Source organism: Diuraphis noxia, unplaced genomic scaffold, assembly GCF_037042655.1.
Source record: "Diuraphis noxia isolate RWA-SAM2 unplaced genomic scaffold, SU_Dnox_SAM2 contig0005, whole genome shotgun sequence".
In the NCBI taxonomy this organism is placed as follows: domain Eukaryota; kingdom Metazoa; phylum Arthropoda; class Insecta; order Hemiptera; family Aphididae; genus Diuraphis; species Diuraphis noxia.
This window is the reverse complement of record NW_028301715.1, coordinates 9611189-9638565: the sequence shown is the minus strand read 5'-3', so window position 1 is coordinate 9638565 and position 27377 is coordinate 9611189. Positions and strand designations below refer to the sequence as shown.

Sequence of the window (27377 nt, the reverse complement as noted above, 5' to 3'; positions counted from 1 at the left end):
TCATACGAACCAAATTATTTTATGTGCGGTAAAATAATATTATAAGTTTAAAGTTATAATGATATGTTATTAGACGGCATTGTAGATAAAACGTTACCGTTAATTTATTGATTATAATATAATATTATTTATAACATAAAATAATTAACCGCATTTTATTCAATAATTCCGAGCAATACCTAATATCTAATTACAAGTGGTGCCTAACCTCACTACTCAAATGTTATAACAATAATAACAATAATAACAATTATAATTATTATTATAGTTTTCTTAAATCCGTTTTATCGCATTTTTATATTTGAAATAAATAATTATATGTTGAAAGGTAGGAAGGTAAGGGAAACACTTAAATAACGATTGATTAATTTTGTCAGTGGACATTTGAGATATATTATTTATAACTTTAAGATAACACTGATTTATGATAAAATATGAAAATTGTTTGTTCGAATAAGTTCGATTATTGTATAAGACAAAATTAATACCGTGTTAGACTTCAAACATTGCGTTTCAGACGATACTATTTTATACGAAAAAAATTAAAGTGATCTTTCAAAGTGCTTAAGAGGAAGTTACAACTGTCAATTATGTAAGTGCAATCAATATTATTATCTGTTAAGCTGTATATTTTTGGAGATTTTTTTTTTTATAAACAAAATTATGACACAGAATAATTAGTGTTGTTTTTTTTTTTTTTTGAATTTATATAAAACACAAATTATTGTTGCATATGTATAATTTTTAAATCTTTGTAGGTAGCTAGTAAATTTGAACGCATTTGAGTATTATGTAAATTAACAATAATATTTAATTTTTTTTTGTTTTAAGAAATGTATCTAAATGTATATAACATTATGCACAAAAAAAAATTATAATTATAAATTAACCATAGCGCATTACAATAGTTTGAGCTTGGTAAAAAATAAATATATCTATGAAAGAACTTAATATAGTATTAACATTTTACTATAACATTATTTTTTTTTTTCCAATTCTTATTAATGTTTTTTATTAAATAAAGTTAAACTCCTGGGACCAGGGCACATTATATTACATATTATACTCAAGTTCTTATGGGCTTAATTCTTTTTAAAATACCAATTTATTGAGTTCAATCAAGAAGAATCTCTAAAATAGTTCACTTATTAGAAAATATATGCCATACGAATTTAATAAATTCTTATAAAGTTCAAGTCAATTTAAGTTCTAATAAAATTCTTGCGTATTTTTTTTTTATTATATACTAAATTATTTATACACGGATATGATTAATATAATAGAAAACTTTTATATTAAAAACAAATTTTAACTCATTTTTTGTTTATAATTGAATAAGTTTGTTGAATTTTTAATGTTCTATATTTTAATTTAAAATTTTGATTTTTTAGTTCAATATTATAAAATATAATATATAAGTACAGTGGTTATCAATAACATTACCTACTAAAACTAACATTTTATATACATCTGTATGATATATTTAAGAAAATTAATAATTCACTTTACAATGACACTGATTATTTCTATAATTGAATTAAAAATTATAATACATTGCAATTTAATAATGAAAACAAAATCTTAAGAAACGATTTATTACAACACACTTAAAAATAATTTTATTTTGAAAGGAACTTTTAATCATTAATCTATCATTCGTATTTTTGACTTAAATTGTACCAAAAAACGTAGTTTAGAACTAAAATGTATGTAATAATAATAAATACTTGAGTAAATATTGGTATATAGTAAATATAAATACATAGGTAAATAGTAATGACGAAAATAGTGAAAACAAGTTATTGTCGAATAATGTTTTTTTTTTCAATTAATCAAGTGATTATTATACGTAAATATATCATGTATCATACAACAAAAAAATCCATTCAAAGTGAATCCCTCCATTATAGAATAATATTAATTACAGATCCCAAATGAAAATTATATAATAATATCTAATAATTAATAATAACACGATAATCAATATAGTATATTATGGTAATAAATATATGGTTGAACATAATTATTATGTAGAACAAATATTTAAAATGGGTGATAATATTGATAAAAAATGAATACATATACCTATGTACTACCTATGTAAATATTATAATAAGGCTCGGAAGAAAACAAGCTCGTTAGTGTATAAAAACCGTCTGTTATCTCATCACACACAATTTCATAAAATAAAACAATAATATAATCATTATAAATTGTTATCGATCAGAGAAAACATGTGAATCCGACACACATCGATGGTCTATGATATAATAATAGGCAGATAGTAAATTATATACACATCAAAATGATGAACTATTCAGTGAGTAAACTGTGAATAAATACTATGAATAAATCCCAGTGATATTCATCGCGCCATTAAAGATCGGCGTTCCTTCGAGTTGATTTAATATTATTACGAGTATAATAATCGTCTAACAAACGCGTTAATCCATAATAATTGTGAAAACGACGATGGTACATCGAGTATGATATCGTTTCAGTCACACACGCACTGATTTCAGCCGGCTTTGATGATTTTCAAACGTTTTTTTAATATTTATTTTTTTCATCGTTGAATTCGTTATTTCGTTCTAATGGCTAGAGGTTCGTCTTCTGGCGGTACCCAAAGCCCTAAAAGGAAAAACAGCAAGTCTAGTAAAACTAAAAGAAACCAACCGACCTTAAATGGATCAGATGCAGTATGTATTAACGAACCGTATTATTACATAATAATGTCAAAATGAATAAACTTTTATAAACTTTATAAAACACCAGTCATTATTAAGAGTCAATACGCGAGATAATATTACGAAAAACCATGCCAATAATGCAAAAAATATTTTGTTCAATATTATTACATTTTAATATGCCATGAAAATGAAAAAGAATACTGTTTAAATTAATCTAAATTTTGCTTAATTAAATAATATCATTCGATATTATACTATTATATGTACTTGATGGAAATCCCGACTTCAAAAAATAATATTCAATAACATTATAATAGGTATCTTATATTTTTAAAATTAATTAGGTATTATTAGTTCTTTTAACTTTGGGTATCTACAAGCTTACATAATATAATACGTAATTATAAAAAAAAATATATAAAACTTTAATTTTGTTGTTATTAAATTCTTAAATAATATAATACCTTTCTTATTAATATTGATCACATAAACGAGTAAATAAATTTATTTTAAAATAATTGTTAACCTTGTACGTACATCACATTTTTATTCTAGTCTGATTATTATAAATACCTAGGTATGTATTGTTTGGCGAACTATGTTTCAAATTATTTGCAGAGACGATGTCGTATTATTATGTTGTATTGAAACATTTCTTATTACTTTATTATTATTATAAATTAATTACAATATTATTAAGATCAATATGATGAAAAGTAATAAGTTATCAGTACTTTTTTTTTTTCTTTATTTGAGATAAACAATCTATACCTTAAGTTATCAGTATTAAAAAAAAAAAACAAATATAAGAATTCCTTTTAATTTAATAGTTAATTTGCATAAAATATGGAATATTGTTGATCTCATAGAAATTATAATGGAGATTCTATGTTTTGTGTTGCGAAAGGCCTATATGCATATTATTTCAGTTATACCATATCCGTATGCCTAATATAGGGAATTTAAACTTGCTAGTATATTTTGGAATCGTAATTAATACATGGTTATAACGAATATTAAACTTATTTTGTACAATTGTATAATTATTTAAACTGTAAATTTGTAATAGCATAACGTGATATTATGCTGTCTTTTTTAATGTATTAAAAAAATGAATATAAGTATTAAACTTAATTTTTAAAATATAATTTATGATGTTTTTTTTCAAAGATTTTCAACAACATTTAACAACAATTATTGCAAATTATTAAAAATAACGTTTTTGGTTGTGATATATTGTTTTAAATGTAATACTTATTTAAAGTATGATATTATTTTTAAATTATTATACTGCGCAATGAAACTACCCATGAAAAAATTCATCTCTTTCTTTTAAGTTATATTTTTATAACTTATATAATTGTAATTATATTATATTATATACTTTTTTTCATAATTTATTAAGAGTCGTTAATGTTTTGGATTTTCAATGAACTTTTCTTTTTGAATATTATATTATTTTATTCATAGAGTATTATACATGAATTATTATACGAAATAAAATGTAGTATGATAGCGTATGCCATTGTAGTTGGTTTGACTGTTAATTGAACCACAAATAAGTCACTTACAACGTTTGGAGTGATGGTTGGGGTGGGAGATATTTAAATAATAATTATTCATATAATGGTCAAAAAAATTATTGTTTAAGATCATAATTTATCAGATAGATATTTGATTTAATAGTTTCAAGCTGTGTTACATTCGTCTGTACTCGTTAAGGATGTGTTCGATTGTTAGGGTGATGCCGGCAGTATGCCATTCAAGAGGGTCACATTTTGTCATTAGATAACCATAAGTCAATCCAGTATGATCCATTCTAGTCAGATTTTTTTTTAATTGAGATATCAATACTTCCATATTTTTATTGACTATTTAATTTGGTTTAATTTAGTCGATTGATTGTTCCAAATTAATTTGTTCCATAAGAATTAAAAACAAGAGATTTTGCTTAATTTGTTTTCTTATACATCAGCGTTTGGAAAAGTTAAATAAAAAAAAAGTGTGTCGGGTGACAGGATTTCTAAATTTTATCAATTTGTCGATTGTTTTATTATACACTATTTGAATTTTTCGTCCGAACAAAATAATTATGCATAATGCATTTATTTTTAATATTGTCAATATAATATAATAAGTTATGATGTCTGTTAGTTGTTACTAATGATATTTCATCCCTTTTTAACCTTTATAAAAGCTAGACATTGGCTTATCTTAAAAAAAAAAAATCTAACTCCAATAATCGTATAATTCAAATATAAAATTAAATTATTAAACAAAATATACATATTAGGTATAGTACCTATTGCTGACGATGTTTTAAATCTAAGATGTCGAGATTAAATTTGTATGTTATTTTATAATAAATTAGTATCACGTGCTTGTAATGTTAGTGTATTTAATTATTGCAAAAAAAAATTCCATAACGGTTAGTGTTTTACTAAAATAATATTAATAAAACTATTGCTTACTATTATATGTATGTATATCACCAGGTATCAATTAAACTTAATTAATATATTTTAACTATAAACGTGGTCTGAGGATGTTAGATTAAGACTGATAAATGTATAAACATAAATCGAATTTTAAAATCGATCAAATAACATATTAAACGTTTGATGGCTTGTTTGATTACAATATCAATACATAATATTACACATATAATATCTGACAATTAAAGATGAACGTATAAGCTTACCTAACAATTTTTCCATGCAAAATTTGTGTTTTGTCTTTTTCAAATTGAAACCATTGCACATGTCTGGTGATGTTTTATTGACGTTTTTTTCCACTTAAGCACTGCAGTATAATAGCATAACTTGCAGTATACTTGCGCACTCACTTAGAAATTGGGCATTGTTCCCACAGCTCTCGTAGGAGGGTGCCAGAACAAAAAAACAAAAAAAAAAAAATTGAAAAAAACGCCAGACTAGCGAGATGATAATAATAAAAAAGAGGTACTTGCTAATGTCACAGAAATGTCCGGTCGCCAGCTGTATGGTCGAAGAAAACTTGAGTAAACATTTAACACAGTATATAAAAAAAACTGTTTGGAACGGAAAGAACCTATATAATATTCATTTGACATATGCCACCGTATTATACTCGTTATTATTTTTCAAACACTATATAAACTCAAATTAGGCACTTTCGAGTGTTTATCGCGTTTCAATACAATACATTATGTTATATCTGATCGTTACTCTGTTTGCGTGGGTTTTGTGAACCGGAAACGGTGAAGTTGAGTGTTATTGTTCCGTATATTTCCATGTTTGCAATGTTTGAACGCTTTTAACACGCGTCTTCTGTTGAAACTATACATCAAGGCAAAAGTGACGAGTAGACCAAAAAAATTTTATTTTTATGTATAGATTTTTAATTTTTATCAATTTACGAAAACAAAAAAAAAAATCGATAAACACAAAATACCCATCCGGTAATAGTATTATTTACAACAGTAATAATAAATATTATGTATTGTTCCTCGAATTGAATTAATTTTCGCAATATTTGCCAGCCCACCTATAAACTCCACGTGCGTTTCATCCGAAAATAAAGCTGGAGAAATTCAGATAAAAAGGTATCCGTTAAATGGGAACGAAGAGATATAGTATAAAATGTAAGAAACCGTAATTCCAGGAAAAAAAATCCTCTGTCATCATAAATATATTTTACTGGACATAAATGCGGCCATACAATATCAGAAATAGTGCCAAAAATATAAAAGTCCGTAGGAACCCAAAAACGTTCTCGTGTAACATATATATATATTATATATATATATATAAAAAGTAATACGTTTGAATGTTTTCCGGACATAAAAAAATAACGCAAAATAAATATAATTTTATTTCACCAAAAACAATTTTTTGGAGCATTGTACATAGTTAATTTCACATTTATAAATATTTCTATGTTATTAAATCATTCTTTAAAATTTGATTCATTACTCGATGATGATTGCTATTTACTCAACGTAAACAAAAACCAAAAAAAATTAGATAAATTTATTTAAAAATTCCGAGGTTTATTTTAAAACTGTGTAGTGTGAATTTAATTAGTTTTCTACGTGTCATTTTTGGGTCAAGTTGGCGTATACCATTATATCTGTAATAAAAAAGTTGATGCCACTCGTGATTCGTATACAGCTTTAAATAATATATTCCCACTATTTTTGATTGTCTTTGGTATTTAAAACGCTAGGATGACATGAGAGTGTATACCTACTTAATTTCACATAAAAAAAAAGAAACTATCTATCTCATTGAAACAACAAAAATTACTCTTCCAGTCATCAAATGTTTTCGGGAGGGGGGGGGCTGAAGCCACCCCCATAAATACGCTCATGTACTGAAATAATTTTCAAATCAAGTACATATTTAAATTTTGTTCTGATTATACTATTGTCTACACAATACCTTAACAGTAATTTCACTTACGATTAAAAATGAAAAAAAATTATTAGTTGTTTCGATAAGATTAAAATATGTAAAAGAACAAAGAATTGTATAAAATGAATATATGAACAGTGAATTAGCATCGATTATATTTATAATTAGGGAAATTTGATTTACATAAATAAATAAATAAAAACGTATTAGATTGGCTGCAATGCAGCGCAGTGTGGATCACTCACGTAAAACTATTATTTTTCTAAACTGCATAATACATGACTAATTCATCATTTTTTATACACCGGATGTTTAGGAAAATATTTCTTTTTATTACACAGTGCGTTTAAAATACATTGAGATTTAATTTTATGAACAAGTAATGATTTTATAGTGTGCTCTTTTAATTTATTGATTTCCTGCTAGACACAACTTTCGGTTTTTTTTTTTTTTTATTATTAAAATGTAATATGAATCAAACAATAACCAATTAATATCATATTACGAGTATCCATATGGTGATAGTAATATTCAACTGTAAAATTAAAAATAACATTAATTTACCTACTATTGTTTCAAATATTTTTCGAATTCCATTTTACGGTTTTTCATTATTTTTTGCCTTTGTATAGTGTATAATATATAATACATTGATTAAATCAAATTTAAATGTAATATACATTATTATGTTTAGTAAATTTAAAATATTTTAATAACTAAATAAGTGTTTTACAGACGTTTTGTTTTGCAATCACATTCAATAACGTAATAAAAATATCTTTTAAAAAGTTAAGACTTTTCGACCTAATGGATATTAACAATAATTCAACGGATCATCTTCTATAACATTATGTGTATGGACGTAGGTATGGTGTTCGTTTATTAAAAATGATATTAATATAAAATCAGTGTTTGATATTAATGTAAAAAATCATACCTACCTGCTCATGATGTTATTATATATATATATATATATATATATATGTTATCTGAAGATTTATTAGTAATTTATGTGAAACATGTTCGTAAATCTTCAAGGATTTTTATTAGATTCGTTGAAATACACTTTAATGTATTTATGAAATTCTCTTAGCGTCGACGTCGTCTACACGATTTCGTTCCATGTGCAACTTTCGTATGCTATTTTAAATTGCCTAACAAAATATTGTTAAAATAACTAACCATTGGCAATATACTATATATATTATATTGATATAAGTTCAAAGACTATCGGAACGACTCGCGGAATACAAATAATATTTTTTGCACGGTAACATTGTACTAGTACCGACGCAGTGTTACCTATATTATGCACGTTCGAGTTGAGAGAAATCAAATTTAAGACGTAAGTGAAATCCCTCTCTCTATATATATAAGATGCGCTATTAATTTTAAATGTTCAATATCTAATTAAACGTCTTATTTATATTTTAGATTAAAATGTCGCACAACGTATGATACCCGTTGGTAATAAGCTGTTAAGCGCGTCTTGTAAATTAATTGCTGGCTACAATAATTTACGACGATAATCCGGTTTGATTATCAAACGTTTCGCATCGATGTGGATAGTTACACGAACTTACAATAATTACTAGGCATAATTTTAATTCAAATCGAATAACAGTAATACGTTTATTGTAATGCCAAAAATAATATCAATTCGTTGACGGTCAAAATATTGCTTTGGTCATTTCGTATAACTATAATAATCAGTCGCTGTAATATGGGTAGACAAACAATAACTATTATAACGTTATATTATTTTTATGTTCTATTTTTCTAATGATCACGAAAAATTACGTCGACAACAAATGCCATTAGTTACAAGCAGTTTGACGATTCCATAGGTTTGGAAAATGGAGGCTTCTCTAAACATCATCATAGGTATTACCTATATATTATATTATATTCACAATTATACAAATGTGATTTAACTATTATATTCCGCGTATTCCTCAATAATGATGAATTGACTACACGAATCATCAAATTTTTCAACTGATAATAAGCATCGGATTGATAATCAAGGAACACTTTTCATAAAAAATAATTGAATAACGATAACCTCATCGTGTCCATCACCTTGTGCATCGCCCTATATCTTTAGTAGGTTTGCGATTGGATGGATCGAGAGCAATCGGATTGTTCATCTGATTTTTAAAATCATTCGACACCGAAAAACATCGGATCACTAGTTTGGATTAGCCATCGAGTTCATTGAGAAACACGCGGATTTTTACCATAATTAATGCGTAATACACGAAAAGTTGCACTCGAGGCGATTTCCCCTAGCCCCCCCCCCCCATAGAATACGGATATAAGTACACGGAAGAGTACTATATTATACGAGATACCTACCTAAAAATAATTACGATTTTCGGTATATTTGTCGGCAAATCATTACACCAGTCGTCATGGCCGTATTTAGGAATTTGACACCAAGGGGCAACAAAAAAATACGCCTCATTAATCATTATACAAAATACAAATTTAAATTATAAAAAAATTATCCCCCCCTCTCCTACTCAGCCGCCCGGGGCAACAGTACCCTGTAGCTCCCCCCTAAATACGGCTCTACCAATCTTCATGTTCGAACGAAAATAATAACGACGATTGATGTGGATTTAACGATGCGCGATGCTCGTCATTATATTTTATATTGTTATTATTGCGTTATATATCATAAGTTTCCAAAACGGTGTGGTGCGCTCATATTATACACTCAGCACGCATACTTACATACCTGCAGGGTACAGGACAAACATAATAATAATAATAATAATAATAATATGGAAATAGATTGCTATTGCAAATGTTAAGAGAACAAAATATACAGCTTAACCGCCAAGGATAATATCATTATTATTATTATTATTATTACTATTATTACAGAATAGATTACCTAGTTTTCGGTACGTTGAACAGCTCTAATTTATTGTATAAAGTGGACAATTATTGAGATTATCTAATTTTACTCGTCTTCTATAATAATATTATGTACAAAGATATTATATAAGTAGTAATATAATAACGGTATACCTTAGTTTATAAGACATAAAATCGTAATAGTATTATATTGTGGTAAAATATCGATTTGCTAAAATGACGATGAGAAAAAAATCGCAAAATATTTATTATTCGAAACTGTATTTGTTATTTTAATTTCTTGCAAATTTCTTGACACGCTGTCTTGCGGAGGCGATGACGCATATAACTAACTGTCTGTCTCTCGCGGCTGACCATAATACCTAATATAATACGCGTACGTCTGAGTACAAAAAAACACACACACACGCACAAAACCACGTAAATTTATACATATATAATTAATGTATTCATATGACGATAATAACAATAATATTATATACCGTCGTTGGTCGCAGCGTTTGCAGGAGCGCAACAGGACTTTTAATCCGATTCTGCGATTGTATGATATAATAATATTATATACGCGATGCTACGAATCCTCCCGCTGCGCCGCTGTTCGGAGCTATATTATAATTGATTCGTGACTCTTTGCCCTACAGGACGGGTAGGCAAGGGTAGGACGTGTAGGTATTCCCCGATATAAAGCACGCGCCCCGAGGGTAAAAATTCGCGGACCCGACAGTGACGGCATGAGGAGGGGGTGGGGAGGTCGGAATAGAAAGTCGTAATTCTTTTCTTTTCCTCCTGCACCCTGCGCCCCGGCGTTTTTCGCTTTTATTCCATTTTCTCCCTAATATACCTACACCAGTCGCTCTCGCTCACCCGCTCTCACGTCGTACCTCTCTCTCTACTTTCTCTATCTCTCTCTAACTCATACACACACACACACACACACGCACACATACTCAATCTCTGTCTATGCCTCACTCTCCGTCGGTCGTTCCGTACACACCACCGCGGCGATGGCTGCAGCCGTCCGAGAGGTCCTGCGCTTACACGTATTTTATACATGTATAGGTACGATACAACCCACCTACGCGCGCATTATGCCTACACGTATATACGAAACTGTACCGGCGAACGTCTTTTCAATCTGCGTCCCATTGTGTGGCGGGTGCGTGCTTTTCGGACCCAAACTGCCGTCGTTAGCGCCGCATTTGCAGCGGGCGCGACGCGAGAACAAGTCAGCAGTTTTCTCGTTCAATGCGCTCCGCCGCCGGCGCGTCGTTATCTTTATAATTAAGGCCGACCGCGCGCGCGACGGACCGCGCCGCACAGTCTACGGTTGCATGGTCGTCATCGTCGTCGTTATGTGTGTGTGGGTAAAGAAAGCCGATTAAACACATCGGGTCTGCAGCCCGGCGGAAGAGATTATAATAATAATAATAATAATAATATATTACGATATCAGTTTCTAGTTTTTATGCTCGTAGGGAGTCTTCTTTATTTTCGTTTTTTAATTCGTTCGTCCGAGTATTGTTTCCACCGCCACTCTTAAAAATATTGAAATAGATACGCCTCACGAATTATTCACTAACCAACTGTGCACAACCGTTTTTCGAACGCCCGTCATAACACAAAACACTCGAATTTTCGGTTTTAATTAAGGAAGACACCCCCGCACGACAGAAGAGCGCAACATAGCAAATTTGCGTTCTCGGCGCGTAATCAGTTTTTCTTCGTTAGCTTAAATGTTTTGGTGATAACTTTTATTGACCTGCCATACAACATAGATGGGTAATAAGTTATTATCACTAACAACATAATCTGAATAATCTGTTCAGCTGAACATTACAGCATACCTATACGTTGATTTTGTACGATAATTATTTGATTATTATGAGCATGCTGTGCCTATATGAATACATCAAAATATATTACAAATAAAAATGGTCACAACTATGTTTTAAGAAATGTACTAATGGGATCGTAAAAAATACCTAACCAAAGCACAAACTCAGATAGGTAATGTCCTCGCATTAATTTCTTACGACCGTATGCCAATATTCACAACAATATTAAAGCTAAAAGCACAAAATTGGTTGAGTGGAATGTAAATATCTGTTAAAAATATTCTGTTTTTTAGATGAGAGACGGAGGCAGCACACGTAGATGTGACGTGCTCTAACAAATTCTTGACTGGGTACAATTCAAACGAAAAACTCTGAATTACCTTCAAATCGTAAAACGCCTAAAATAACGATACTATACGTCCGACACGGATATCGATATGCATCAAAATCTGTATAAATTTATATTCGATTTTTATGGATAATTAAAAAAAATAGGACGGGCTATAAACCTGCGTACACATTTATTATGATCGTAATATTATTATTATCATTAAAAATAAAATAACGATTTCATTGATTTAATGTTTTTTTTTTTTAATTAATTTTTTTTTTTTTAATCTCACAAACGCACATGCACAATCTATACAATTTTGTACAATTAAAATATAGGATAAGGGTTAACACATGGATTTATTGAATAAAAAGCAACCCATTATTGACAATTAGCTTGGTGTTTTGTTTAGAGTATATTGATTTATTATCACGGTACTATCTATAGTACGTTCTAACGTAGGTTACTTACTAATGGAGATTTCACAAGGAATATTAATTATTTGATTAACCGATATTATGTTGAATGGCTTAAAATTAATTTCATAAATATTTTTATTTTCTCATCAGTTGTATTGTGAAACAATATATTTAATTGAATAAACTCACAAATGTAGGTAGGTATACGCCAACAACGGCATTAATCACAAAGATTTCTTATTATTTAACGATCTCATCAAAATATTTTACGTTTTCTTATTTATTTTTACGAATTCACGATCCATATTATTATATTCAAGTAAGGAGTTATTTTTTGTTCAAAATATACTACAAAGAGAAAATACCGTTTGTAAAAGAATTTTGCTTTTTGTTACGCATCAGTACTTAGTTTGTTATGCAATATTTATCTCCTTTGAATTCGTTTGTATATATATTTTTTTAAAGATACAACTAAACCCAATAAGCCAAAACAAGAATTGATTTTCAATTTTCAATTTTTTCAAATCAAAGGTAATGCATCACCGCGTGTTTTTTCATTAGATTTACCTACGTTGATTACACACTTATGAATAAGTAATATTGTAATAATGTGTACTATCTACATATTATAATATAATGTACCTACCTATACAAAATTAACTTGAATGAAATAAAATATTAACAAACTATAAGTATTTTCTACCTACTTATACACTATTTATATTATATATAATATATATGTATATCTGTTATAAAATATAGATGTGTACACAGCGGCGGTTAAATGATTCAATTTTGGAGGGGGGCGACTGATTTTTTTAACAAACATTTATTTGATCATGAAAAATATAATTTATAATCTTAAATCTATATAATCTTATAAATATTTATATAAGGTCATGGGGGAACATATATCCCCCCCCCCACTTCATCTATGTTGAAAGTAAACCTTCATTTATTTTGAGATTATATATATATTTTTTTTTTTATTAATCTTTATAGCTTCGGCTACATGGGCCATTATATTTTATTGTGCGATGTAATCAACATATGAGATCAAAATTTAGGTAATTTTTCATAACAATAATAATACAGTAAAATGGTATTTATAAAACTAAATGATTGTTACGACTCACCCCATTATTTAACATCACTATATATTATACTGTTTATATTATTTATTCAGAGATTTTGGATGTACACAGAACATTCATACTAAGTTTACAGTATACGAAGTTCTTCCCTCGATAGTGCGTAAACATTTATAATGTTTTGTAAATATTTTAATGAATAATATTGATATAAGTAACTAACTGCGGAAATAAGTACACATTATTTTGGAAATAAATTGGTAGTCACTTTTTTAATACCTATGGTTGTGTCGATTAATTAAAAACAAAATAAATATTTTCAATCAATTATATTTTATATAAAAACCATTGTATAATATTTGTATCAAATGAGTAAACCAGCCAGTAGGTCCCATAAATTAATATTTATATTGACTATTTTTATATTTTCTTCAATATAACAACCGTTATGTGTACAATATAATAAATAAAACGTAGTATATAACATAGCTAATCTTATTTTTAAATGACCATCATTCATAAATTGTAATAAAAATAATTGAATGGCTTATTTCGTATTAAACTTATTTTATAAAATTAAATTGTATTTTGTTAGATATATTAATATATGAATTAGGCAACTACGTCGTTTTTGTATTTTCCAGCGTGAAATTGAGTTTTTAATAGGTCTCTAAATAATGTTATATTATTTATTATTTGCTCAAGATACATTTTTAGAACGCAGAATCCACGTGACACAATAAGGTTTATTTATAAAAAGTCATAAAATATATTTCTATAAGGAACTACACGACTTGATGATTAAAACTAATTGTACTAGATAGTGTAAAATGTGATTACGATCATTAATTTTTTCACGATACAGAAAAAGTCATGTCTATGATCGTAGTTGTAAAACTATACGACATTTTCATTAGGTTTAAAACTATAGTTAGGTTAGGTTAGTTAATGTTTTGAGTTTAATAATTGGCACCAAAAGGCTTCCGGAAGGAAACTGATTTTCTCAGTTTTGAAATAACCGAAATACAAAACAATTATACTACCCACTGATTTGACCTTCGTAAAGCATTTTTAATTAAATCTTTATTGTACCTACCTACTAATATAATGGAATAATGGGAAATCAGCTGTTTATATAAACATTTAAATAAATTCTATTGAAATATTGATAACTAATAATATTATTTTCCAGTAATAATTCTTACAGCATAAGTCATAAAAATAACAAATTCAAACGATTCTGAGTAAAAGCTTTTTTTAAACCTCCAGTTATTTAAACACAAATAATAATCATGAAATGAGTTTGGATAAAAATACAATTTGTATCCACTTTTTTATATTTATTTTTTTGGACAAACATTGAAAATGTATTTAATGGTCATAGAAACTATCGTTTTTTACCGTTATCAAACAATCGTAGAAATATGTTCCAGATGTCTGTGATTTATAGCACTTTCAGATTGTTCGCTTCCCTTTGTGTTTTCGATTGACTTTAGAATTTTTGTCCCGTCTCTTAATATATTTTTTTCTTGTGCATTTTCCCCTCGACTACTCGTTGCTAAACAATTACGTTAATATTAGTGTACTGCACAAGGTGGCATATGGCAAAACTTTTATAATAATAAACAATGTTTTCCTACAAAACAGTTCATTAGAAAATAAAAATGTGGTATTAAAATATTTATTCTTGATTTATATCATAAACTTAATCGAAATACGTCGAATACACTGATTCTAAATAGTTTCGATTATTTTATAAATTTAAATTTAATTTATTTTTATAATTACCATCAGCTTAATCAATATAAATAATATTTGGAATTTTTACGAAAATAATAACTCATGTTGATGAAAATAATAAATAAATATTATATACCTATTATTCAATAAATAAAGTGCAAGTTTTCATATTTTCTAAGATGAGTTTTTAAACTTTGCACTCATTTAAAATCGACTTATTCGACTTTATTTCAATATAAATAACACTTTTACCTATATCAATCGTTCATTTAATATATTTTAATCTCAAACTTGATCAAAAAAAATATATTTATATTGTTTTATATTCTGTATACATTAAAAAAAATAAATATTTGACATTGGACATTAATGTTTATTGTTGTTTTATTAAAATAGTACTTTTATGGATCCACGTTATAATAATTAACAATAATTACTTACATCAGTCCATAAAAGGTTGGAATAAAGGTAAAAAAAACTTATTTCTATTTAACCCGACCAAATCGAATTATAGTTGTTTCAGGTTTGATTTTATTAACTTACTTAGAAAGCTATAACTTTTAAAAACATTTTATATTTTAATAGACATTTATATTCAATTAAAATTTAAATTAAATTATATTACAGGTTAAAATATAATTATTATTATAAATTGATTAAGGTAAAACAATTTCAGCTGATATAATTTATTTATTATTTTTTTATATGCAAACATTTTGGAGAATATTACTATATATTATGTTATTCCAATTATAGGTTTAACATTCAGTAGTGGAAAATAAAAACAAATAATTAATTTAATTTTTTTTGTTTTTAGAATCATTCCACAAATATGACTAACACAAATACGGAAAATACCAAACCAGTACAATTGGCACCTCCTTCCACTCAGGAGCAATGGACACTGAAAAATCCAATTCCCTTAGTATTAGAAATACTCATCATCGTTCAAATGTTCTTTGTGACGTTGTTTTTCAAAACGTTCAAAGTATTTCTGCCAAAGTCGAAGAAATCTGTCAAGGGGCATGTTGTACTGGTAAATTATTATAATACATTCGTTTAGTAAAAATGAGTGGTTTGCATATATTTTCTATCAAGCATTATATGTGTAGTTTTGTGTTCCACAATTTCTTTGTTATGCATTTATAATGACACGAAGTCCCGAGATACTTGGGAATTCAATGTTGATTCAAATTGAATTAATTCGTATTTTATCGTTTAATGGGTTTAATGTTTAATGAGATAATATTTTTTATGCAGTCGCCAAAAACCAAAATTATTGATAAGCAAATTCAAATTCAAAACCATAATTTGATTTTGATTTTTTAAACTATACCTACTTATAATGTATTTATGAACACATCGAGGAGTGGCATTTGGAGTTAGGGCGCCTCTTTTATTGCGTTATAATATTATTATGTTCAATCCTTCAATATCTTTTAAAATTTTAAATGTGGATCTTTTTTTTTTTTTCAATAACATTAATACTCAAAATTTACTACACATTTTCATACCAACTGATCTTCATACCAATCCTATTTACGTGTTATGGTAAAATTTTGATATTTTTCGTATTCCCACACATTTGGTAGGGTTAGTAATATTCTACGTTTCCAAACGATATGACTATATGAATACCTATAAACAGAGTAGTGAGCTACGACTAATATCGTATTATAACGTGATTAGTTGAATATGTCATGTTATGAATTAATTAGTCAGAATCTCATGACACAGGGCTCGAAATGAACAGTTATATATTATATTATATATACAGGCGAATTCAATAAGAGATAAACCTGATTATTTATGGTTCTGTAACCGAGTAATTTATGCGGTAATAAAATATCACTTAAATTCCTTTAGCAGCACTTTTGCCTTTTGTCATTTAAAAGTAACTACCATATTATGTATTTTAAAACCTATAACTATCCAAACTGTTAAAAAAAAGAAATAAACTAAGATACATACATAATTATATCAAAGTTATAGTGTTATTAATGCATTGATAATCGGTTGTTTTTCAAACATGAATCACAGTTATTTAAATTATAGTTCATTAATATTGAATATTATAACAGCAGTTCAAAAAAAAAAAAAACATTTTGTGATATAAAATCATAAATGATAAATTAAGTATTACAGTAGTTAATTCACTGATATGTGGGTACGTTTTAATTTATGATACTATTGACTTGCTGATTATGATTAATTTATATTCAATTTTAATTTCAATTTACATTCCCATTGTAAGTTATGATGATCAAGTAAATTATGTTAAAATCGACTTAACGAAGTGAAAATCTGAATATAATTATAATTATTATATAGATACGTAACGTTATCCTATACAAACAAGTAGTTTAAGCTGCCAATAATAAGTTGCTTCAACACGAAATTATCAATTTATACTTTGCGTTTTGAAGCAACTTGTATACCTAATACCGAAAAATTACGATTCCGATATCGTGAAATATTTTCATTTCATTTTCATATCCATCAGGCGTAAAATAAAAAAAAAAAATATGCAAGTGTCGTCGTCTTTCAATCTTGTCGGGCGACGGTTCCGTTTATGATGTGCAGGTGTAAAATCAGACCACTGCAGGTTTTACTTGACCCCCTCGGGCATCTAGGTGACCTACCATCTTTGAATTTTGTCCCTCCATGTTCACAGATCACGGGCTCGGGCAGAGGACTTGGCCGTGAACTGGCCTTGTCGTTCGCCCATCTCGGCGCCAAAGTGGCGTGCGTCGACGTGGACGAGACGAGCAACGAAGAGACGGTCAAGCTGATCGAGTCTAAGGTGCCGGGTGCGTTGGCCAAGGCATACACGGTCAACGTGGCAGTCAGCTCCGAAACGGCCGCACTGGCCGTCAAAGTGGAACTCGACCTCGGCCCGGTGGACGTGCTCATCAACAACGCGGCCGTCATTGTCGGCCACACGTTCTTGGGCGCCCAGGACCACACGATTTCCAGCATCATCAACATAAACCTGCTCGGACACTTTTGGGTAAGTCGGTGGAAGGCGAATCATTAGTTGTGAGATGAAAAAAAAAAAAAAAAAGCATTATTAAATAATACTGTAATAGTAGATAAAACATCATAAAAGGTGAATCGTACTCGAAAAATTGCAAACCAATCGCTATAGTTTGACTTTTTGAACTTTGCGATCTATAAATTGTATGTAAGCAATAAACAAAGTGTTTCGAGTAACTACAACCTGGGTATAGGTAATAAAAAATAAATGATTCGAAATTCAGTGGTATTATCGTTTTTCATCGGGACCGGCAGTCGTTTGATTTCGAGTAATATGTATTTGGTTTTAGAAATAAACATTTAAATGCACGACAAATAATTTAGTTTAATGGAGAAGCACACTTTAATTAAACAAAGTAACGAGTTTTTATGGTGTTTGAATAATTTGAATATATTCATATAAACTAAAAAATTATTTCATTTACGATATAATAAGGATTAAAAAAATGTGAAAAATGTGAAAAATGTCTGCACGCTTGCATTTCCTCGGTAATTCATTTATTTTAAAATGAAATGTGCGCAAGTCGATTGGCTTTAAATTTCAGATCATCAATTATCATATGAGCCAATATTCTGATTGAAATTCTATTTATCCACATTTTTATATTTGTATAATAACATTGATTAAAATTAAAGCCAAGATCTCACAATCCCGAGAACCGTTTAGTTTAATTTTTCATGGTTTCGAATTTGAAATAAACTGTTTAAACTCCCATCGTGGCAATTCACGTTTATTTTTAAATGAGTCAAATTATAACAGAATTCAAAACTTGAGTGACTCGAATAATATTCTCAACTGCCTATTAAAAATAAGTGAAAGGTGATAGTGATTTGATTAAGCTGAATATGATAGACATTTTAACGAAAATTCGCGACAGTAGATAGATACTATATTATTAGGTATATTGAGTATTTTTCTTTTTCATGGTCCAGATGATACGATCGTTCTTGCCGAGTATGATGAAGAGAAATAGCGGTCACATTGTAGCGATTTCGTCGATTTCATCTCTCAGCGGCGAAGCCAAACTATCTGCCTACTCGGCTAGCAAATGGGGTGTTAATGGTAAGTCAAACTCTACGTACTCCGATCGTACTCTTCCATTGTAGACACCAACATTAACGATCTGCATAATTTGTTTGTCTATTGCATCGACGATTTCGTCATTTTATGGTATACTTACATTCAAAGTGCATTGTATTTAATATAAAACTATTTTTATTTGAGTCTTTTATTTTGCTTTTTTTTTTGAATAACGGCGTACATTTTTATTTTATAGTGAAACGTTTTTCTGAGAATTTCAATATATTGTTATATAAATTACCGTATTTCAAGACGTGAGTTAACAAACCAGCTATAACCTTATAACTATTAAAATATTTTATAATCCAGTTTAGTGGAACACGAGAGCAGTGGTTCATCAATATTTTAAATACTTGGTATAAGTTATAGCTAATTAATTATTCTTTTAATTCTTATGTACCTACAGAAATTCTCAAAGAAATATTTTGCAGTATAGCACTAAATTCAAAATGTATGATTATATCATAATTTAAAAAGTCAACATAACGATAATAGTGAAAAACATTTTTTTTTTCAAATAAACTGCAAAAAATGATATGGACGACAACGATCGTTTATTATTATTATTATTATTATTATTATTATTAATTATGTTTTGTTTACAACAACATTGATTATGTTTCCAGGAATGATGGAAAGTCTTAGAGAGGAACTCCGAGAACATTCGCACAACAAAATCCACACCACTGTTGTGATACCACGACTAATTAACACGAGTGCTGACTACATGAAATCCATCAACAGCAGGTATTATCGATTCTATTAACTATAAATTTGACGATGCTACGGGATTACGGGAATAAGACATTTTCGTTTATTTGTTTTTTTTTTTTAGTTTTTATCACACACTTTATAATAGGACAATCTGAGTGATTTTTTATTGCGGAAATACGAACAGATGATGCATTATTATTTCTATATTTATAATCTCGAATTAGCTGCAAAGAATCACAACCCACGACTACAAATTAAGTTTTTACGTTTCCTGGACAGTAGTGATCTTGACATTTAACCCACACACACCATCCAATTAATACCTTCGATATTTTTAAGTCGGTCGTCTTATTCTATAAATACAATGTAACTATTAAAACTTAGACACGTTTACATTTTGATTCCCCTCATAAATATTGAGCGTCCTCCATAGACAATAAGTACCAATAAAAATAATAATAATGATAATAATAATTAGCGCAAATAATAATAATGGTCCAATATATTATTGGATAATATTACATTGCTGTCTTATAAGATTATTTAGGTACAGCTAGTTATTAAAACAAATCGAATCCGTTTATTAAATAATATTATATTTTACGATTATTGCAATGTTAATTTTTGAGAGGTTTTTGTAATGATTAATGTCTTATGAGTTTCGAATCATAAACATTAATTGGACACCTACTTACGATAATCGGTTTTCAGGTTGCCGGTGTTAAGTGTGGAATGTGCAGCTAAAGCTACAGTTGACGGGATATTGACGAACGAAGTTGAATTCACTATTCCTCATATAACATATTTTACAAATATTCTACGGAAGTAAGCGGCTTAACGAATTAATTGAGTTCGTGTGAAATTTATTTGTTTTCATTTTCTATGCAGACTTTTCCCCGTCAATATTTCGGATTCGATAAAAAATGTTTTCTACGTGAAAATCTTGTTGCCACCACAAGAAGACCAGGACAATCTGCCCAATATGTCAATCATCAATCGTACTGTAGCTGCTAACTGAAAACAACGTTTGTCAAATGTGATTGCCCTTTAAATCATTTATTTGAAAATAATATCATATTTTCTATGTAACGGCAATCCGAAAATAAATCTCATCACACTACGGCACCTACCTTGAAGTTCTAGCCGGTACCGTATAATATTTTAAACGTTTTTGTTTTAATAAAATACTGAATTCGGCTGGCGTGTGTACAATTTTATAGTTAAGACTATCATATTATGGGTAAATTATATTATATTATTAATGATATGAATGGGTAATTATAAGTCTTTTAAAAATGTCGAAATTTCTGTAGTTTTTACGTGTTCGTTTGTTGTTAAAGTAAAGCAAAATATATTTGAACCGTTTTTTTTTTATTTGTCTATAAACTGTACGATGTAATTTACGATGTATTTAATTATCTAATGTTTCGGCAAAATCCGTTAGGGATTGTCAATGTAATCAATTAATGGCTTTAATGTGAAAACTCAATTCATTGATTTACGAATTTTCTGATTCATTTGCATGAACGTCGAGAGTGCATTTAACAGGTCGTTATCAATTTAAATCGACGGACATAATAATATAATGTTATTTAATGTCGAGTGATATGCAACTGCATTGGAAATCCGATACTTCGGTGATTCAAATGAAATAATGACGAGTTGAGTCTTAGGGAGAAGTGGAAACAGACATTAGATATTATTCTGAAATACATTTAACCGAGTGATATAACTATTATGTGCTGCCATGCAGTGTGGGTACTTATATTGAGTTATATCTCAACGTAGTGTGTGTATATCAGTGTAAGAAAGATGGTCATGGTATTAACTCGACTTTTGATTATGATGGCTGAGAGTTCAAAAATGATGACTTGTGTAAAACGACTTATCAAATTTTCTGATTCATCTTTTCGAAACGGTTCCAAAAGACTTTATCGCCGACATTTCGGTAGGTAACCATTTATTTAGCAATAACTCTGACTTAAAAGTTCAGCTTTTAATATTATTTTAATAGCAATTGATCACCGGATAATAAACTCCGTAAAGCATTATGTTTTGGACGTCACCTTTCAACTAACAATATTTTTAATAAATGTCCTTTTCAAGAGCTCACTTCACCTGAACCCAATGAATAACTCTTGAACTTCTCGTAGAATATTTGTTATTTTACATTTTTTTAGAAAACGTAGAACTTAATATTTTCTACATTTTTGTATTAAATGTATTTGCAACTAAAACACATTGTACTAATTACGATAAACACGAACGAAAAAATCACTTATAAACACCGATTTAAGATTTCTCCACACAAATTAATTTCTTTTTTGATCTATAAACGACTAAATTTTAATTAAATTAAAATGTACAATACATCTTAAAAACTAAAAACATAACGATTGCACCATATTTTAGATATCACAAACTTTCGCAAATTAATGATTGAATTATAATAATTAATAAAGCCGCAAAGATCCTATCCACCGCATGCTCCGGTCATTCCGATAGCATTAACTCTTTTTATAATTAATTGTATTTTTTTCATATTTAGATTAAAAATTCGACTCCTATTTATTGTTATGTAATATTGCAATACTTTACAACGTTAATTTTGCAAATAAAAAATAATTATTTTTTGTTTATAAAATTTGTAATTTTCGTTCATAATTTCATAGGTATATAATTTTCATAGAGAATATACTTTTGCTTCATTAATATATATATATATATATATAACCGCAATCATACTACATGAAATATATCTAACAAATAATAAGTTGGTGTATTTAATTCTTAAAAATATATTTTCTCTAAGATAAGAGTAGTCTACAACGCAAAAAATAAAACTCGTAACTAGGCTATATGATTCATTATGGTCCAATTACACGTAATTGAAAAAAGCCTATAATCTTCAGAAAATATATGGTTAATAAATGATTATAGTTTCTTAGGGAATTCATTGGTAATCCTTGTAAGAAACTTGATATCTGCGTCACCACAGTACTAAGTTGAAAAAAGAAGTTTCCCCTCAATTCATCTGGGAATTTAACTTCGCTCTTAATTTATTAAGCATTTCTACTATCCGTATCACTACCATGAATATTCTCTTAAAAGTGTAATCAAAGTTTTCAGCCTACAGCCACATTTTTATTTTATTTGAATACGTTTTTTCATTGCAGATTACAATGAATAATAACATGTATGAATGTATAAATATGTATAAAAATGATATATTTTTAAATTAAAAAAACTGAAAATAAATTTATACGTTATTTTAAATCTTACAAAAAATTCACAATTTCCACATAAGATAGTATCATTTTAATTAGATTGTTTTTTTAAATGAATACTGTTTTTATTTTGGCACGAATGGATAATAAAACGGATTTAAAACTAATTCAAAATAATTGCATGCACTATAGATTACATAGTATGTCATTATAATTATGGTAGGTAGCCTTCATGAACAATGACTATAATTCCGACTGGTTAAACATATATTATTTTATACACATCTAAATTAAAAACTAATTTTTGTTATTAGTGCTAGAAAAGAATTTCTACTTTCTGCAAGGTTTAAAAATCATGGAAAATGTTATAATATTAATATTTACATAAACTATAACAAGTTAAAGGATATAAATACATTGTGATCATCTACCATCATATTATTAATTAATTATTCTGTATTCAATATATATTATGCTGTAAAATTAAACTACTAATCCACAATAAAATAAATACATTTTTTAATTTTTTATCACTAGTAAAATGTACCTACATATACGTAATAATAAACTCAAACACCTAGTGGTGTAATGTTTTGATCTTCAAATTCTACACTTTACTTGTACATTTTAAATATTAATCATGATTATATTATCCTTATTATATACCGTAAATATGGCATACGAATATTACGACTATGTTTTCAAAATTAATTTTACCTCATTAAACCATCATATTATGGTTTTTATATTATTTGAATAATATTCTTTAATTGTTACCTAATTAAAACAATACAAAAATAAAAAAGTATTACATTATTATTTATTACACTCGGCAACACTCAAACATATTCTGAACGAAGTATAAACAAATCCATATACCTAGCCATTTCCATATGTTGTGCTCATATCTATCTATCATATTTGCCCAGAAGAAATCCTTTAACTATTGATAAAAATATACCTTTATAACAAATTCCATATAACAACCAATATACGTAACTTCAAAAATACAACTAAAATGAATAATACCTACATATTTTCGTCTGTATCAAATGTCAAAAATAATTCAATTTGAATAAATTTGATATTATGCACTAACCCATGTTTTGAAAACCGTCTGTTGTAATTGTTATTTTTAGACTTCTACATTCCTCTGTTCTAATATAAATTATATTCCACCGACCATATCTAAATATTTTGTTTCTAATCATTATGTAAATATAATGTGATATCATTATATTATGTGAAAATATAAATATTCAATCAATTATTGAAGAAAAAAATATCATTCCTAATAACAAACACTTACGGGATTCAATTTTTGAAACAGTTTTTCAATATACACTAAATCCAATAACTAATCCATTCTAGTTGGTACATATTATAGTGATTTGAAAAAAAATGAACAATTTTTCCGCTCACGTGTCAGATGAATCTTCTAAAATACTTTAACTTGGGTTTATCTTGCAATCTTCGAAATATTTTCATCAGATCCAACCTAGATAATATCCATATGGCTTAAAATCCTCCGCTAGGTACGTCTAAAGCGAAAATATAAATGGAATCTTACACTCGTCATCATATTTATTAATTTATATTACTGTTATTATTTTATTTCTCTTCGATATTAGCAACTATATACATTAAATGATAGTAAAAAATAAAATAAATCTATGCTTTGTGGTGGCGGTTTGAAAAAAAATAAAATATTTTCGGTTACATTAGTATTTAAATTTTACTATTGTTCAATTTATTGATTATGACAAAATTATTTTAAATTAAACTATAAACAAACATTTAAAGTAAGTACATATGTAATAATGATACCTATCCTTCTATGCACATGGACAATTGTATAACTTTAGTTTTAGAAGTCACTCATTATGTATTAAACAAAAAACTAATGACCTTTACTGTTGATGTTTTTAAGTTCAAAAAAAAACATTATGAACAAAAAAAATTCTGGAATTTTTGCAATATTATATGTACCTACTTAAATAAATAATAATCTTGTAATTTCCTGTCTGGTATGTATTTAGTTTCAAATAAATGTAAATTGTTACAAATAGTGAAACCTGAATTACCCTAGTTTTCAGCATGACACTAATCAATGTGATATAATACGCATATTTGATTTCTCAAGTTCATTAAAGTTCTAAAAAATTATTTTTGTGTAACTAATTTGCGAATAAAATAGGTTGTAGATAAATCAAATTCACATGGTCAACTTAATATTCTGAGTGTGAAATATATTTTCTTTATTTTGGCAAACATTTAGTGAGACAGTTGTCGGAGAATAAAGAGTTGTGGCTCTTATATCTATTAGAAAATGGGGAGCAGATGGCATTATGTCGGTTTTGTACAATTCTCAAATCCATAGAAGTTATTTATTAAATTGAAAATATATCGATGCCAACCAAACAAAAATAGAAATACTAAAATTAAAGATAACTTATATTTGCGCTTAAAATATTATCACGTATATATTTTGTAAGTAAAATCAAGAAAGTCCAAAAGCAATATTTTACAAATTTTATTGTTTTTTTTTTTTTTTGAAAAATTGTTTTGGCACTTTTGTGGTCTTGTTCGTAAGATGTTTACCATACACTGTGACTCATTGTAATCGAAAACAAACTAAAGTTTTTAAAACTGAAAACCACTAAAATTTAATTAAACAAAAAACTCGCGAGGTAAACGGCTGCGGATAATCACTCGGACTTGTAGCAAAAATCTAGTGTTTGGCCCCAACCCTAGGGGTCTCTTTGAAATCCCGTGCAATATATTATATAGGTGCACGGACTTTATGTTTAATAATACATTTCCACTAAAACTATACTTAATACATAATATTTTTACTCATTTGCGCCGTGTGTTGACGATAGGTATGTCCTCTGTTCGGACAATGATGTCGCAGTTTACTAGTTGGTAACGGTTTTCACCGTTTCACGCGTATGACGTGTATACAAAAAATAATCATTATGCGTACTGAACCTAAGCCGTTGTCATTATGTTCACGTAAAAAACATTCACCTGTGTCACAGTGTGTTCAGAGGGTGAAAAAAAGCGGACACTAAAAAACAAGAAAATAAACGCTTCAAAAGATGTGAGTTTACCCCCTTAACTCATGCGCGTATTATATTCTTATGCTTATCATGATCGAGTTTGCATTTGCGCGTGCTTTTTGACAGTGAGAAATCCTTTGAAATAAAAAACAACCCGGCCAAACGGGCGACCCCATCGTCGCCTCCGCCCCGGCACAATGGATTTTCTTTATTAACACCTTACAGGCCGCGGGCGGTCTATAAATTTAAATGTAATCTGATCTGGCTGATCTGGCAAAAAGAAATGTATATATAATATACATGTATAGGTACCTACGTGTAATAAAAAATAGTAAACGTGCAAAAGGGTCGCGAAGAAAATCGTTTCCTAAAGTTGTGCACAGCTGCAAAAAAAAAACAGACGGCAAAGGTACCATATTATATTTGATATAATACATAAGTATATAGTACATTTTTTTTCACCCTCCCCACCGGAAAGTCGAAATATATAAAATATACATAGACGTCGTACGCGATCGCTATCGGTTGGCCGTTATTGAATGATTTTTTCCGTTTTTGTATTTTTATTGTCTGCCCGCCGCCACCGCCGCTGGTGCTGCACAATGAATCACAAAATACCCCCTCATCCCCTCCACCAGCATTTTGCTCTTGGATCGACTGAATCCAATATGTGTGTTTTACCCCTCCGCTGTCCCACCATGACTAGTCACTGTTTTTTTTTTTGTTTGCCGGACCGTCCACTCACTGGCCGAATAATCCAGTCCCGACAGATAAACCTTCTCAGTATTATTTGAAAACCGTTCGAGCAAAATATAAGATAAATATTCCTAGCGAACTCGTGCACGCGCGTAAAAGTAAAAACTAGCCATTT

At 28.5% G+C, this 27377-nt stretch overlaps 2 protein-coding genes across 4 annotated transcripts in view; one reads left to right on the top strand and one right to left on the bottom strand.

Annotated features, from left to right (window-relative positions):
- LOC107165019 (nucleolar complex protein 4 homolog B) overlaps positions 1–27377 on the bottom strand; it is a 567342-nt gene that overhangs the window by 196511 nt on the left and 343454 nt on the right. The window lies entirely within an intron of this gene.
- Positions 436–21577, top strand: LOC107166861 (estradiol 17-beta-dehydrogenase 11-like). Of its 3 annotated transcripts, none has more exons than XM_089229282.1 (7): positions 436–592; positions 16204–16422; positions 18061–18396; positions 19356–19485; positions 20130–20250; positions 20929–21042; positions 21106–21577. In XM_089229282.1, exons 2-7 carry the CDS (start codon positions 16219–16221, stop codon positions 21233–21235), a joined length of 1035 nt encoding a protein of 344 aa, XP_089085408.1. In that variant the 5' UTR covers positions 436–592; positions 16204–16218; the 3' UTR covers positions 21236–21577. The 3 variants fall into 3 exon arrangements, with proteins under 3 accessions (XP_089085408.1, XP_089085407.1, XP_089085409.1); XM_089229281.1 differs by lacking the exon at positions 436–592 and adding an exon at positions 2309–2699; XM_089229283.1 differs by lacking the exon at positions 436–592 and adding an exon at positions 15702–15854.

Coding starts and splice junctions, on each gene's coding strand:
- LOC107166861 (XM_089229281.1), top strand. CDS start 2,595: ATGGCTAGAGGTTCGTCTTCTGGCGGTACCCAAAGCCCTAAAAGGAAA. Junction 18,397..19,355: donor ACCTGCTCGGACACTTTTGG/GTAAGTCGGTGG, acceptor TTCATGGTCCAG/ATGATACGATCGTTCTTGCC. Junction 21,043..21,105: donor TTTACAAATATTCTACGGAA/GTAAGCGGCTTA, acceptor TTTTCTATGCAG/ACTTTTCCCCGTCAATATTT.